At 38.7% G+C, this 17,073-nt stretch overlaps 1 protein-coding gene across 2 annotated transcripts in view; it reads right to left on the bottom strand.

The window, feature by feature from the left end:
• Positions 1–746: 746 nt before the first annotated feature.
• The window catches only part of CERS6 (ceramide synthase 6), a 100,171-nt gene continuing 83,844 nt past the window's right edge, over positions 747–17,073 (bottom strand). Inside the window, exons 9-11 of one of the 2 annotated variants that reach the window (XM_058840439.1) lie at positions 9,937–10,093; positions 8,916–8,939; positions 747–6,615 (exon numbers count right to left, since the gene is read on the bottom strand). In XM_058840439.1, coding sequence (XP_058696422.1) covers positions 6,454–6,615; positions 8,916–8,939; positions 9,937–10,093 — 343 coding nt within the window. In that variant the 3' untranslated portion in view covers positions 747–6,453. The remainder of the gene's footprint in view (positions 6,616–8,915; positions 8,940–9,936; positions 10,094–17,073) is intronic. The other variant, XM_058840440.1, reaches the window with a different exon arrangement.

Genomic DNA, 17,073 nt, shown 5'->3' with positions numbered 1-17,073 from the left:
CATGACTTACTGACCTGTATTTTCCTACACTTATTGCAAAGGTAGATAAGCCATCTGATAAGGCGTATTTCAAAAGGAAAGAGGAAAATCCTCTTCTGGCCTGCAATTTTCAATGCTGCCAACTGCAACTCTGCAACAATTACCTGTCATTTTAGGCTCCAGCTTTCTCTAAGGTTAGTCTACAATTCTGACAGTCTGCTTGGGACTGCACTACACTAGGGATCACCTTTACTAAGTGTTGAGCTTTGGTGGGCTTCAGATTTTCCTTAGGAGAACCACTGTACAAGAGTGGCTCTTTTCCCTCACTTCCACAAAAGGTTAGTAGGTGGTACTTTGAGTTTTGCCTAAAAGAAAACATCTGAATGTATATTTCTAAGAAACTCTGCTCACCTAGACTTAGATAGCTTTCACCTAGAAGAGATAGCTTTCCCAAACTGAGCCCAGCTGGACATTCAGGAGCTATTACCATGCAAAATTTTTATGTTCAAATTCTAGGAAAATGTCCCTTTTTTTGTAACGAAAAAATTTTAATTTGTATAGAGAGAACTTGTCCTTCCAACACTTCCTGTTGCAAACAGCTTCATACAAGAAATAACATAAAATACTGCAGTGACGAACACAGCAAAGACATACTTGGATCTGTCAAAAAAGTGCTGGAGTTGATAGTGTTATTAAGAATCTTTGAGCTAAAACAAAGGAAAAAATTGTCTGCATCTCATAGAAAAAATAAGGAAACAAAAACTACATTTCTAATACTTATGTTTATTATGAAAGTGTCTCCAAATTAAAATAGCCCACAATACTGGTTGGTTCCAGATTTTATGAGGAATAATTATTCTCTGTATTAGAAAAAACCCCAAACCCAGCCAAATAAAAGACAAAATAACTCCCAAAGTTCCACACAATAGCTATACATGAAAGGACTTGTAGCTAGTGCATAACTGTATCCAGAACAGTGGAGTTCCTACACATTGCCACATTTCTGAAAGAGTTGCTCAAGCACAGGATTGTCATGAAAACACAGGTGAGAATGTGTCATCTACCTCACCCTGACTTGCAGCAGTCAACATGAACAGTATGGTATGACAGCTTGTGTAAAGTTAAACCCCAGAACAGCAAAAATCTGAAGCTCAGAATCCAGAAAATGTTTTGTTGCACCCATTTTCAGCCATGTAAGACAGTATCTTATGTCTGACATGTGTGATCATCGACATGACTTCAAAACATCCTTTCATGGTATTTCCTCCAGTTTTTTAATTGAAAAGAATTTCAATGATTGAGAATTCTGTAGAGACACACTCAAACCCTGTGTTTTCACTGCAACTAAAATCAGAAATCTTTACAGTTTAAAGGCTATACATGTATACCACCTTTCCAAACCTCCACTAGAGCTTTTTGAAAGAAAAGAGAAAAATTAGTAACGTTGTCTTACTGAAGTTCCCATTAGGTCTCTGTTCCAAATCAAAATCAGTCAAAACAATCAATACAAACTGGTTTTACGTCGTGGTTTAAAGGCAACTGTAGTTTGCAGAACACTGAAGTTAGGCCTAAGAGGGTTTACATTATAGGAAGGGTAAAAAGTATTGAATACTCCTCTCCCACAAATGTCACAGGAAGTAGACAATAGGAGACATACAAAAATGAGTTGTAGCAAAGAGATTAAAAAAATACCAAAGCATCAGCTGTATAAAACCAATGCTAGCCCATATTTCTCTGAGATACAGAAGGCTGTGGTAATGAGAAAATGAATGAAATGGGCATTAGGCTTTCTACTAGAGCACTCTGTGTAAAACACAGTGTCTCAACCAGCATTGATCATCAGTGATGTGCTGCAGGGTCACAGCTTTCGCCCTCATGTCCTGTTCAGAATCAGAAAGTGATTTTCACCTGAATCAGATACAGATTTAAGACAAGAATCACTTCACTGTAAGCAAAGCTTTAGTGCATGTACTTGGGTCTCAGAAAAAGCATTTGGCATTGGCAATCACATGGTCACAGAATGGTCACAGGCTGAGGCAGGAAATATGAAGCTATGACACCTGCACCAATTCTGCTGGAATCATTAAATAAATAACAGATAGAAAAAACTACAAAAGGGCAACAAGGAAACAGCATGGGGCACTTTGGTATTTTAAAACTAGCACTACTTAACATTGATCAATACCCAAAAGACTCCAATGTCCACCCTTGTTGTTTGATCAGGTATTTTTACCATTTTCTGCAATGTTGTTCTTTATGAAAAACAACCAAACAAAACCACCAACCCACCATGTTTTTTTTTTTTTTAATACAAAATATTCCAATATGGGAAACAGTACACAAAGGATAACCTGAATCTTATTTTACTATTATCTGGGCTGTCTAGGAAAGAAGACAAATTCTTACTATTTACTAATAAACCCTAATTTCCTCATTTTTCTACTTCAACATCTCAATCACTGTGTCATGTACTGTACTATAAACAAGGAGCATAGAACTCAAAGACAGAGAGGTTATAGAGTACAAACTCTCATATCTAGAATTACTAAATGACAATTCTACAGAAGGTGTGAATACACAAAACCTTTTAAGGTCTCACATTTACCATGAACCATGCGAATAATTTCAGTCAATCTTCTAAAATATGTTCAATTAACCTCTAAATACTTGATGGCCTCCAAATGCACCTTGCAAAGCTCTTCATCAAAAAATAAAAAAAAAATCAAATGAAAAAGGAAACAATTGCATGGCATTTTCTCTGCAAAGTGGAAGATGAAGCCAAAGTTTTCGCACCCATTAGTTAAAATGATGAATCAAAGCACACTGCCATGTCTGATCACTAAATTACTTGGTCCTTCCTGCTAGAGACAGAAAAAAGTGTGAATCTGTAATTTTTATTATAAACCTCTAGCTTGAAAGATCAGTCCTTGTTTAGCAAAGGTTGGTGAAGTTGGGCTTATGGCTTCCTCTTACCCTATTTCCCCAAATGTGTCATTTGAATCTTTTACCTCACTTTCCAGACATATCTGTATGAAGTTTATCCTAGACTGCTAAGAACAGACTCCAAAAAGCCAGGATTATAAGGGATAAGTATGTCACTGGGTGTTAGTGGGACCAAGGTAACTGTGTACATGCTTTAGCATATCACAGATGTAACTGAATTTAAACTTCAAAAGAAGAATTTCAGTCCCAGATACACCATTTAACAGTGGGCATCGAGGCACCTTGACAGGCTTGAGAAGGGGGCCAATGGAAACCCCATGATGTTCAAGCAAGCCAAGTGCTAAGTAATACTCCGGGGCTGTGGCAACCCCAGGCACTCCTACAGGTTGGGCACAGAAGTGATTGAGAGCAACCCTGTGGAGAGACTTGGGGGTGATGGTTGACAAAAAACTCAATGTGAGCCATCAGTGTGCACTCACAGCCCAGAAAGCCAAATGTATTCTGGGATGCATCCACAGGAGTGTGGGCAGCAGGGCAGGGCAGGGGATTCTGTCCCCCTGCTCTCGTGAGACTCCATCCAGCGTACTGCAGCCAGGTCTGGTGTCCCAAACATAAGAAGGACATGGAAGTGTTGGAGCATGTCCAGAGAAGGACCATGAAGTTGCTAAGAGGATTGCAGCAAAGAGAAGAAAGGTTTAGGTTAGTTATTAGAAAGAAATTCTTTACTTCAGGGGTGGTGAGATACTGAACAACTCACCCAGGGAAGCTGTGGATGCCCCAACCCTGGAAGGGTTCGAGGCCAGGTTGGATAAAGTCTTGAGCAAGTCTGGTCTAGTGTTAAGTGTTCCTGCTCATGGCAGGGGGGTGGGACTAGATGATCTTCAAGGTCCCTTCCAACCCTTAACATTCTGTGATTCTATGATACCCTAAGAGCATATGCAGTGATGGTAAATCATCTCAAGGGTTGTAGTCTTGACCCTACATCTGAATGAACATTACAGAGCATTGCTGAAGAGGACCAAGAGGGACTAAAGGCCTGTGGCACAGGGATTGCTGCAGGGGACCTCTCCATGCCCTGGTATCACCAACATTGCAGCATGTGGTCTATGCTGTGCATGATGACAGTACAGAGCAACATTCTGTTCTCATGTAAGACAAAATATTTTGCCAGAATCCCATTTTTGTAACCATCTTTACAGAAGGGAAATGGTTCAGTGGAGGTAGTAATCAACACCATGAAAAAGGTGTGTTTAAACTGACATTCTCCACTAGCATTTTGACAGGCCGGATTTCACAGTTATAATCTTAATATATCCCAGGATGGTTTTATTTTAAAATCTTGGTATCATCTTTACAGTAATTACTATACAGCTGCAAACACCATGGATAGGATACTTTCTATTGTAATCAGCATATTTTTACATGTATAACCTACCCTGCAGATAACTGTATGAAATCAAATGCACAGGGGACAGATAAAAAAATCAGAGGCAGAGAAACTTTCTGGGGAAAAGGAAATTTAAATAAGGCTCCCTTGCTCCCTCAGATATACTCATGGACATATTAACTATGCAGCTGCTGGATTACAAGATTATCTGGCTTTTTCAAAAGATGCTCTGTGGGCAGTAGAACTGAGATCTTTTGTGATTTACAATTTCTGAGTTTTCTTACCTTTATTCTTTACTAAGTTGAGATACTATTTCCATTCATGCCATTCTGACTTTGCTTTTAGAACACCTCCTTTTTCCTAACACACAGGAGTTTCTATGGATAATAAGTTTTAGAAGTTTTTAAGAGTTACCAGTAGAATAGGACAAATCTCAGTTTTCAAAAGAAAGAAGTGACATCACACTTTCTTCAATTAAGTCTGTATAAAATAGTCTTTAAACATGTTTTATGGCATCAGAAACCATCTGTATTTTACTATTTGCATAGGTGGAAGGAATCAGAAACGACCTCATGGCTCAGGTTTCCAGCTGAACACAGCACTCCAATCCCTTTGTATACAGAAGACATGTTTAAGATTTTTTTTCCTTGTTTGTTCCTTCCTTTATTTTTTAAAATTTTGTGTGTGTGTGTGTGTCTGTGTGTGTCTGTGTGTCTGTGTGTCTGTGTGTGAGTGTGTGTGTGTAAGTCTTTGGTCTACAAGCACATTGGTTCTGTCTGCACACACACAATACTGTTGAACAGTAGGTTGCATAGAGTCTGTTACCCAAGAACACTGCCTACTTTTGGCACTGCTGTCACAAATCACAGAAGTGTTCTTCAAGAGCTGTATGATCCTTAGCATCCTCCATCAAACTTTGATCTAGAGACTGGAAGAAGTATGTATATAATATTTAAAAGGTATTTACCTATGGCGTTACTTTGTTTTCTTTGGGACACTATTTGTAAATCTTGGATGAAAAAAGAATGCAGAATGATTTTACAGGTGCCCCCTAATTTTATTTGTAGGGGTGAAGAAACACTGCTGAGCATTCAAAGCTTGCTGTGAATTACACTAAGTGAATTTTGCTCAAGTTCTCACACATGTAAAATAAACTAATTCTAGTAATGTATGACATTCTGCCTTCTCTCTCTTCACCCTGCCAAGGAAGTGGCAATAATTTTGAGAACAATACCTAGACTAAGCTGTGTCCGAGGAAGCAATGAACTTTTCATCTGCTGTTTTTTCCATTACACCCCTGCTCTCAATCAGGTGAACATGCAAAAACAATTTCAGGACTTCAGTCTGGATTCAGAATGGTGCATTTGAAGAAACACCTTTTTAGAAGGATTCTCTGCAAAAAGCTAAAATCTGTAGAGGTCAAAAATTGAAAGTCCAAAATAAAAGGTAAGAATAAATTGATCCTAAGTGCTGACAACAACGCTTTTTGGTATTTGCACAACAAATCAAGTCTACTTCTAATGCAATTAACCACCAAATTGAATTTTAAATTACGCTAAAATAATATCCCACAATTACCACATTTTTTTCCCAAATTATGTTGGAGGAACAGTAACTGTGATTTGATAGGCAATTTCAAAACCAGTACTTTAAAACACAAAGATAGCAAAAATATTTGAAGCAGATCTAAAATCTATAAAGCTATGTTCTATCTTACTGTAAGTAACAAATCAAGCAACTATTACTTATAGCAGATTCAGCAAAAGCAACAGGGATGGACAGAAGAGATCTGAGCATGATGCTCTCCATTACCGAGAATCCAAGACATGAAGTTTGAGAATGGATATTCCCTTTTGTCCAGAAGTTCCCAAAAGAATAAAAAATAAATAATATTTCAGACAGTACAAGTGAAAATACTGCTCCCATTGTGTCAGTTACATACACATACAGCATGCCTACGTATACAGAATGGTGTGCTGTCTTCATTCACAAACAGGAAATATGGCAGTGCGCTATCAGAATGCTTTGACACTCCTAATTTTTTCTGATGCTGAAATACATGAATAAACTGCATTCACAATTTATAATTTACTTCCAGTAGCAAACAGTTCATTCTGTTTGTGTCTCATGATTGAACCAAAGGATTAATGCTCCTCTGAGGAAGTGGCACCAGTAAGATACCCATTTGTCCCATTGGCACCACTGGTCCCATTCGTGGTGACAGTGCTGTGCGGGGCCTTTGAGCGAGGTGCTGCTTCATCCTCATCTGAGCTTGACTCAACATCACTTCGGGCATCCTTTGCTACCTGTACAATGTGGAAAAGAAGACGACAGTAGGTGACTGTAAGGAAACAACTCAGCTTTTTGGTTCAAGAGAAACAGAGAATTCACACTTTTTTTAATTTGAGCTTTGAAGGCAATCTCAGCTCTGGCACACTTCTCTGCCTTTGCCTTCCTGCACTCACTTCAAACACAGATGTCTGCACATACATATTGCATGTGCAAAGGCAGGGTGAGAACTCAGCACTGGTGCACTGGAGGTAGTATGGCCAAGTGCTCAAGGCAAAGGGTTTTGTACAGACTGAAGTAAACAAGAATCCAAGCTCCCAGATTCAACCTAGGCTCTGTCCCTCTGCCCTCCTACTAATTACAACTTTATTTCCTGTCCTTCATTTGGAATGCTGCTCTTTGACCTGGTAATACAAAATGTTCAACCCAACCTCCTGCCTCTTATCTGCCAACTCACTGGAGATCACATGGCTCCAGGGAACCGTGCTGTGTGCTCACAGGAGGACACACGAGTACTGCTTGAAATAAAACTCACCACACCAGGTAACTCCAGTCTCTGACTTCAGATATGTAGTGAGAATGCCACTTGCAAAATGTGGACATAGTCCAGTTCAGTCCCTAACACAGGAGTCACAGTTCAACTGTGTGCCTCATTATGTCACTGAAAAGGTGTTTCAGAAACAGAGAGACCTTAGTTGCTAGGGATTTCCTGCTAACTTTCAGTTGACTTCTTTGAAAAATCTTGAAAATCTCCAAAACTAGCAAGAGTCCACTAGATGCAGTACAAAAAAACAGCATCAACAGAAAGAGGTCTGAAGTTTAACCTGCATGCAGCTCTAAGGATACCATTTTCATGCCTGCTTCTACTCTTGTTTGTATAACTGCGTCCCAATTTCTTCATGATCGACCTATGCTGTGCTGGTTGCCACAATCGGGCAATTATAACCGACTTTACTACATCAAATGGACATAAAAGGGGGAAAAACACATGGTGAATTCTTCCTGAAGAACTAAAAACACTTGAAGAACAGGGCCACTGTGTATAATTTTTTGCGTACAGTAATGCTCCTCTCCTCTGGAAAGTCTTCATGACAATTCCACTCTCATCCCAGAAAGAGCCATTTACCTTTGTGGCTCCCACTGCTGCCCTTGGAATATCACAGTACCTAAGTGACACTATTTTGCTTGGAACCAGCAAAAAAAGAAAACAGTCCCCATATAACTCCCAATAAGTAAAGTTTTTAATGTCACTGTCTAACAAGCCCACAATTCTGACACCTGTGAAACTGGAATTCAGCTGAGGTCAGAAATTTGGTTCCTTACTTTACAGAGCTTCAATTAATAGATTACTTCAGTGTCTTTCATATAAAGGGACTTATATAGTACAGCTGGTGGGGGTACAGAAATACACTTAGAATTGTACCCTTATCAGACAGAAGAGAATGGTCTCAGCACACAGTACTGAGCACCTGTGATCTACGTGATGGCAGACCAGATGACTGAACAATTCTGCATCAACTTAAATTCTCTGAACTGCCAATTCTTCTGCTAGGGTCCTGCCCCAAAGCCAAAAATCAAAATAAGATTCTATGCTGCAGCCAATTCTGCTAAACATGGGACCTGTCCTCTTTATTTTTAAAATGCAGCAACAAAGCAGGGTCTTTGCACTTAAAATGTGATATGAATACAACACATCTTGCAATACTTATTTGCAAGGTATCTGTAATGTGTTGTGAAAATAGTCCTTCTTTTTATTGCAGAAACAGGAAGAATTGCAAGTGAGGAAGATCTGAAGGAAGATGAACCCTCTGTATATATGTCATACATATCCATCTCTAACCCAGTAACTGTGCTACTGCAAGTATCTAACTCTGCTCTAACACTGTAAAATCTCAATTTTCTCCTGTGCAATTGTTAGAACTACAAGGTGAAGATTGACAGTCTCAAGTATGTGTCCTGAATGCTGACAGAGCAGATTCTTATCCTGCAGATATATATATATGTATACACACATATCTATCTATCTATCTATCTATCTATCTATCTATCTATCTATCTATCTATCTATCTATCTAAGAAAGGTGCAGCATAATAGTACCCAGATACTACAGATAGAAGTGGAATTGAATGGGTTTAGGTAATGCATAGTCAAGAAGTAAAAACAGCCTTTAAAGATAGTCTTTACTTAAATACATAAATACAAACAGTGGATAAATACCAAGCAGAAACTGCAAATTAAAATAATCAAACCAACCCAAACCACAAACACTAGTGTGTCAGAATAAATCTCTTGCATAGTAAATTTAAAGGAACTTACGTGCAAGGGGTTCCACTTCCCAGCCTTCCAGTACAGCACAAGGGAAAGGATAAACAATCAGAGTAAGAGAGAGTAGGAAGCAGTCTTTGAAGTCACTGCTATAATTCAGACAGGACAGCTGAGGCTAATAATTGCTAAAAGCAGAGGAGACTAAAGCGTGGCTTCCAGGCAAAATGCAGCTTGTGAATGCACTGTCTTTCAGAAACTGAGTGGCAGATCCTGGGCTCTGCCAGTGCATGGCTGAGCTCTCCAGTACATTCATAGAAAGCAATTTTCAGGAGAACAATCCCGTTCACTTTGGGGTCAATCACATCAATGAGCTCTGCTCTTTAAGGGCAAAGTGTCCTGACTTTACATGATCTGTAAGGATTAGTTCTACCATCTGTACATAAGCCCTGTGTCTGCACAGCAACTGTAATGGGGCTCATATTTCTGGGACTGACATCTTCCTGTCAAATGTACAACTGGCAGCAAGACACTAAATTCTACCTCAAACAGTCTTGCTCTGGGAATACTAAAAAGAAAATACATAACTCTTTGCAGTACCTCATTAATACCAAAACCCAGAAGAGGCTGTGATCTGTAACTTTGCCACTAGCAAACACAGCAGAATTTCATTTTGTATTATTATTGCTATCACTTCCAGCTGTGAAATGAACATTTTGCTAACAACTACTATAAAGATGAAAAACAGAACTGGCAGCCCCAAGAAAGCAGTTTACTTGTTGGGTTTCTTTAATCTGATTTCCCTAATGTAGTTTAATTCAGTGTACCATGTCGTAAAAGTAAAGCGTGGAAGCACATATAAAGACAATCACCATACAGAGTATTATTAACTTATCTGACAATCATTAGGAGTGGGGAAAAGTTTCCAGGAAAGGAAAGAAGAGTTTATCTAAAACAAGATGTGTCTTCAGTAGCATGTTATGGATTAGGAAAAAAAAAAACAAACCCAAACAAAAAGTGACCTCTACTGATAATGAAAAACTTAAAATAATGGAACAGAACCGTGTTGTCTTACCTTGCCCTTTGAAAGAGCTTTGTAGGCTGCCTTTATGATTAGGTAAGACCAAAAACAGTGCAGAATTTGAAGAACCATAAGCAGCACATTGAAGACCCACAAGGCAGGAAAATTGCCCAGAGCTTCATACAGTTCAAACAATGTTGTATTTAATATCCTAGAAAAAAAAGGGACAGAAAAATAATAACACTTTCCTTAAGCAAACAATCTCAAAGAAGTTATTTTTAAATCAAAACAACTAGTACTTGATTAGATGGGATCCACATGGACAGCTGGTTTTCAAAGTAGTGACTTGGACTGTTTCTTCAGAGTGAAACAACATCAAAATATTGCTTTCAATATTTAACTTGATTTGTAAACATTGCATACAGAAAACGAAGATCCTCAGTTTGCATTTCTTCTCTTCATCTGTACAGCTAGCAGATGTTGGTTGACTCAAATAATTCCTTCCCTGATTGGTAACAAAAATTAGTGTATTCCACATTTTTTGAAATAAAGCTATTCCATCTCAACTGCCACCAGTAGGAGTTTGGTGCCCCCACATTAGCCACTTTTTGCACAAAATCCGATTTGCATACCACTTATGCACAACCAAGAGTGAGGCTTAGCAGTTACATACAGGACAGGTGGACAATGGGGCAGTGAGGGATGGGAGACCTTATTGCAGCCTTTTGATACTTAAAGGAGTCTTATAAAAGCATTGGGACAAACTTTTTTTAGTAGGACCTGATGAGATAAAACAATGGCTAATGGTTTTAAGCTAAAAGAGGGTAGATTCATACTAGATCTAAAGAAGAGGATTTTTACAATGAGAGTGGTAAAACACTGGAACTCAGAGAGGTTGTAGACTCCCCATCCCTGTAGACATTCAAGGTCAGGTTGGACAGGGCCCTGAGCAATCCGATCTAGATGAAGATGTCCCTGCTCATTGCAGGGGGGTTGGGCTAAATGACATTTAAAGATCCCTTGCAACCCAAATCACTCTTACGATTCTAAGAAATTCAGGCAGTTCTAGACATTTGAACCAAATTTTTGAGAATCAGCATTTCAGATGCAGGCAATAAACTGATGTTATAATGACTTCTGAAACTTTGTGAATACAGCACTAACTTTCTGTCCAAATACTCTTCCACAGCAGGTGAGTTCAATCTACCTTAGCAAACAGTCTGAGAGCAGAGAGGAGAACAGACAATAGAAACAATGTCTTTTTTACAAACAGATAATGATCTAGGAATGACTGTTAATTGGGGGGGGGGGGGGGGGCGGGGAAGGCAATATAAGGATTTGTTAACCTTAATCCATTTTCCCTTCTGATGCAGGAATTTATTACAAACTCTGGTGGCTTTCTGTTCTTCTCTCCTTGTTTTAAATAACCCATCCCCGCTAGTCACTAGATGGCGCGTTCAGCCCGACCAGCAGGGCCACCAGCCGGGAAGGGGATGGCACCGGACCCTGCCCGGGCTCCAGAGCACCACAGCTCAGCGGAGAAGTTACTGATATTGGTCTCAGCTTTTTAATGAACAACCACATTTGCCACAATCCTTTCCAGCAACATAAAACCGGTTCAAGTAGTACTAACATGAAATTTGTTGTACAGACAACAAATCCAGAATACAACGTTTACTGCTAATGACTGATGTGTGTAACGCCATTGGTCAAATATCAACCCATGATTTCTAATACACTAGCCTTAATACTGCAGGGAGTATTTCACAGTACTTCTACCTTTTTATTTTTGCCTTTTTTACACTGCAGAAGTTGATATTTTATAACCATCCTATAGAGCTGTGTTTTTACACTGTCTTCTGTTTATGGTGTGAATGATATTAAAAGATTTTAAAACCATAGAAAATTCGGGGAGTTAGAAAGAAAGTTAGGCTTGGCAAGCCCTGGGAAGTGTTAAAAGTAGGCCCTGGGAAATGTTAGGCCTTGTGCTTGCTAAGATCATGTGAAACTGCACCTGTGTAGTCAGTATATGATAAATGATATGATTGTTAGATGTGATTAGATATAATTATTGTTTAAGAATCATGAGAAACTATGTTAGGGGTTTGAGGGGATCACGAGAAATCCATGCTTGGGTAAAATCAATGCATACAACAGAACAATATAAGTTTAATAATTAATATGAAAGTTATATAACTATAGAGTATAAAAACATGTTCAACTCAAAACCACGTCAGGTCAGATTTGGGTATGTGCACCCTTGACACCCAGAGGTCTTTAATAAAGCACCTTCATATAATCATTCCTGAATGCTAACATGAACACCAGAAAATGTCTTCCAGCTTGCAAAAACCCTGTCACATTATTGCTTCTGTCAGGTAGAACTCTTCAGTCTCAGCTTTGTGCAATTTGTTCTGCTGGTGGTAGCTCTATTTGTCACAGCAACACCCCACTTTACAGTTCAAGGGGACACGCTCATTATATCAAAACAGAGGTGGAGTCAGCACTGTTCTACTTCACCAGTTCTTATTGCAGTTCTAACCATAATATCAAATTCAAACCTGAAATCAACAACTCCTCTATATAAAGTTATCATCGTTGAAACTCAACTGTCTTTATGTCTAAAATTTTAAATGCCACAGAATTGTAAGTGAAGTTTCTGCAGGTTTTTGCTTCTATTTTTATTAACTGGACCAAATTCATCTCTGGGGACATCCACAGAAATCAAGTAAAAAAAAAAGAAGCATTAGAGTGAGCTAGTCCACTCTTGCAGAAGTCAGGAAGGAAGCAAGGCCAAAATGAGTACCTCTGGTACCAAAAACAGTTGCACGTGTAAATGACTCATATATTGTGTTTTAGATAGGGAAATAAGCCTCAATGAAAAAGCAGACTTCTTTCAAATCTGTTTATGTCTGGCAAACTAAGGACAGGACTGGAATTCCCCATAAAGTTGTGGAAAGGATCTCAGTTGCTCAGCAATGCTAAGAGGCTTCAATGGTCTGATGTGCAGGCTAGGTGTTCACATGAAGCTAAGACTAGGTCTAAGCACCTACAGAGCAAAAACTGAGTGAAAAATACAGAAGACTACAGAAAAAATGGAGATGAGCAAATAAACTGTCAAATTAAAAAGTATTTAATTTTAAAAGTCTGAAGTGGGGAGAAAATTCATAAGGTTATGAGTCAGAATATATGGAGAAATTCTAATTGTAGAGACTGAGGAAGAAGGGGAGGGAAGACAGGTTAGATCACTTTCCATCAATTTCACTGCTACAAGTATTCAATGGAAGCATTTTAATCAACTCCACAAATAATAGAGACTGTAAATAGCAGCATGAAAATGAATTACATGGAGGAGAAAGTGTCTATAAGATGTATATGCAAATAAAACTCAGATTCAAATACTCAGAAAAGCACTTAAATCTGTTAACACGCTTGCTCGAATTTTTCAAAGCTCTACAGTGGTTAAATCCCAGCTTTTCATAATGAAAGATGGAAACTTTGATTCTTGTGTATCTGACTTGAAGCAGTTGGACTTGATCTCACAGGGAAAAATGACTTTAAGCTACAAATGCTCTACCTTTCTGAAAACTTTTGTCAGCATTTCTCACATCTTTGCAATTTGAAACTAAATGTCAGCTTCTGCTTTTGAAAATAATTTCTGGCTGTTTTTTTCCTGAACCCCTGAAAGATTTTGATAGCTGGAGAACACAACACAATTTCATTGAAAGTATTCTTCCTTTGTTAAATGCATTTCAAGGAGGGTTGTGCACATGGCTGTGTGAAGCACTCAGTTTAGCATCGTGAATTAAGCAGTATGGCTGATGAAAGCAAATAAAAATAAATTCACCACTTAAGATCCAATCTGCTCTTACAGAAATCTGTGGCATTTTTTCAGGAACACTGCCACAATATCTGAGCCACTGGGAGAGGTAATCCTGTACTTACTGTACTACCACTCCAATTTAACACTCAGAATAAAATGAACACGTTTTCATCAACTCCTAAACAATCACCTGCAACACATCAACAGTAACACAGGTTTTTCCTCTAGTCTCTAACTCTATCCAGGGAAGCAGCACCTGGGACACTGGAGGTAACAACTCCACACTGACTCATTAACATTACACTCCCTTTCCCACCACTTAGTGGGCCCAAATCCAGGCTCCTGGATATCAGCTACTAATTCTTGGCAAGTTGATCCCTTGTCTTGCACCGAGGATGAAAACCTGAAGGGAGATAAAGAAAGAGAGGGATGGGTGGAAGAGTAAAATCTTTATCTATATTGTTTGAGAACTGACAAAAATGTTCCGTGTTTGCTTCTGAAAGGATCCTGAGAGGAACAAAAAGAGGTGAAAAGGAGGATCATGTGGAAGGAGTAGGTATTCTTCCAGACAAGCAAGAAATTAGTGATAAACTCTGCAGAATGATGCATAGCAGGATGATGGGCACTATTCTCACATCCAATGGGAGCAGAAACTGTGCAGCTGAAATTAGTGCTACTGCAAGTTGCCTTCCCTTCTGCAGCACTGTCCAGTGACCAACATACTCTGCTGCAACATGCTGAATTAAAGTCACTTTGTTAACACAGCACAATAGACAGAAGTCTCAAATATGACCAAAGACAGCCCAATACGATACCAGCTTTTCTAAAAAATTCAGAATAAATGTATTTATCTCTACTATATGCATATTAGACAACAGTATTCTATATTGCACCATAACACCTGTATTGGAACACCTTTCAATACTGCACACATTACCAAGAAAACAGGTAATTACATTTATCTAATTATGTAGTTACATTAATTATCCCATTTAGTCCAGTAACTCAACAGTACTCCTACCAGCAATACTTCAATGTTTCTGCCTTTTTTGTATTTTTTTCCCTAAAAAAGCCAAATAATTGCACTTACTTCTGCCCCCAAAACATAGTAGCTTATTCTTCATTATATGTGGTAAAAAGTGACTATGACCAGAGAACAAAGAGTCAGGAGTTTTAAATTGTGGATTTAGCTTTTGCATTAGCTTGCATGATCTAAGAAATTTTCAAATTTCTTTACACTGTTAATTTTTTGGTAAAGATGGACACAAAGTATTGGCACACCCTGTTGGCTGCATAAAGATGTGAGAATTATTAGTTTGTTTATAAAACACTGTGGACTACTTCCTTAAGAGACGCCATAAAACTGACAGGTAGAAAAAAAATATCACTGAGATTCACAGGTAAATGAAGAACAGTGGAGTATGAGAACACAGGTATGCACAATTTGATCAGCCACAGGATGATAAATCATATACATTTCATCAGTGGTCAAGATTCATCTCTGGGATTTAGACCTTCATTGAAATCTAACAGGAATTCATATCCCAAGCTGTCCTAGTTACTTTTAATGACAGTGCTACACAACAGGCCTTATACACAGTTGTTTCAGCATAGGATTTCAAATGAGTTAAACAGCTTTTTACCTGAGAAGTGTATGGAATCATACACAAAGCAGTCATAAAATTGAGGAAACTTTGGTTTATAGCACTCCACATACTGGAGTCCTCAAGCTGCAGTGCAGCTAAATATTTAATTATAGCAAATCCAGTACATAAGGGCTATACTGCCAAGTTTTTCATCTGAGTTTCAGCTTGGCCAGCTGCTGTGTCTATATCACTGGTTCTGCTTCTTAGTTCTTGCTGAGTGGGAGAACAAGCTTGTTTCCCTTTTCAGATCCTGCTGTCTCTTACATTTTCAGCCCTCCAGAGTATCAGTGCATGGCAAATACAAGATGAGTAGCAGAGACCCACTGTGAACAGAGAAGAGTCAGATGAACCAGTCACCCACACAGAAGCAATGAAGCAGGGCAGGAAAGACTGGGAGAAAAAGAGAGAGATGATCTTTCAACAGCACTTCAGACTGATTCATCAGATTGGTTGGTGATGGTTATTACTCTCCTTCTTTTAGAGAGCTGATAACAGATCTCTGCAAAATGCCATGAGAGAAAGAATATAAACTATTGAGTCAGTATGCAGAGCAACCTTAAATCCACATACTTCAATTTTATCAGCGAGGTCACCACCACATGGCATTCTGCTCACCCACAGCAGCCCCGCATCAGAGGATTTCCTGACATGGTACAAATAGATGCTCAGCTGCTGTGCAGATGGGTGGCTCCTGTCCTAACACTAATCAGGAACAACACGTCTGCAGAAATTACAGCCCTGCCACTGAAACTGTTATTTTAAGCCCTGTGTGCAGATCAATAGGATTTCCAATTACTTAACTAAAATGATGGAGCAGGCAGGAAATTATTCATGTTTGATGTACTGTAGAAGAGACCTGATCAAACTGTCACTGTCCTGGTTTCAGCTGTGCTTTTCACTCAATTCCTTCTCATCAGCAGTTACTGCTCATTAGCTGATTTTGCAGCCACTGGTATGAATAGTAGCATTTACACTCTTGTGGACAGAAAAACAAAGATACAAGGTCATAGACACTTTCACAATCCAAACTAAAACCTCAGAAGAGTCCTTCATAGATTTCAGGGTATGGAGAGAAATTTAATTTTCTAGCAGAATGTAATTATACTCATCAAGATGTTGTATCAGTAATGTGTTATGGCAAAATGCTTGTGTAAAGGCCCACAATAATAACTCACAAGTACTGAAGAACTATGTTACACTAAGAATGGCACTTCAAAGTCTGAAAATCTTCAGGTACATATAAAACTTTCACATGAGGAACAGAAAACACATATCAAGATCCATTTTCCTGGAGTGCAAGATATTCTCCACAGAGGAAAAGCATTTGTTGTAAACTATAGTTTTCAATCTTTGCAAAACAGAGTATCAGAGTATAAAAAAGCCACCCTCATGCCCATTTCTGATGACAAAAAATAAGTGCAGTTGTATTAACTATATGTCATAACAATGTCTGTGAAATCATCCCTAAACAGTTTTCAGTTTAATCCAATTTTCTTAATAATTATTTATATTTTCAGAGATACTATGGGTCAAACTGTGCCATTGTGCAACACCGAGGAAACCCATAGAATGTGCTCATTTACATGGGGGCTGTTTCTCGCAGGGTGTTCAGCCACAATGACCTCCTCCTAGCTGAACATGAACAAGATGCCAGCTCCATCATGTCTGATGATCATGGTGTTCAAAAGTCAATTACTATTTCAAGCTGGTAAGTTAACTTAC

This window comes from Poecile atricapillus, chromosome 5, assembly GCF_030490865.1.
Source record: "Poecile atricapillus isolate bPoeAtr1 chromosome 5, bPoeAtr1.hap1, whole genome shotgun sequence".
NCBI lineage: Eukaryota > Metazoa > Chordata > Aves > Passeriformes > Paridae > Poecile > Poecile atricapillus.
The sequence above is the reverse complement of the archived record's forward strand: the minus strand, read 5'-3'. Positions and strand labels throughout refer to the sequence as shown.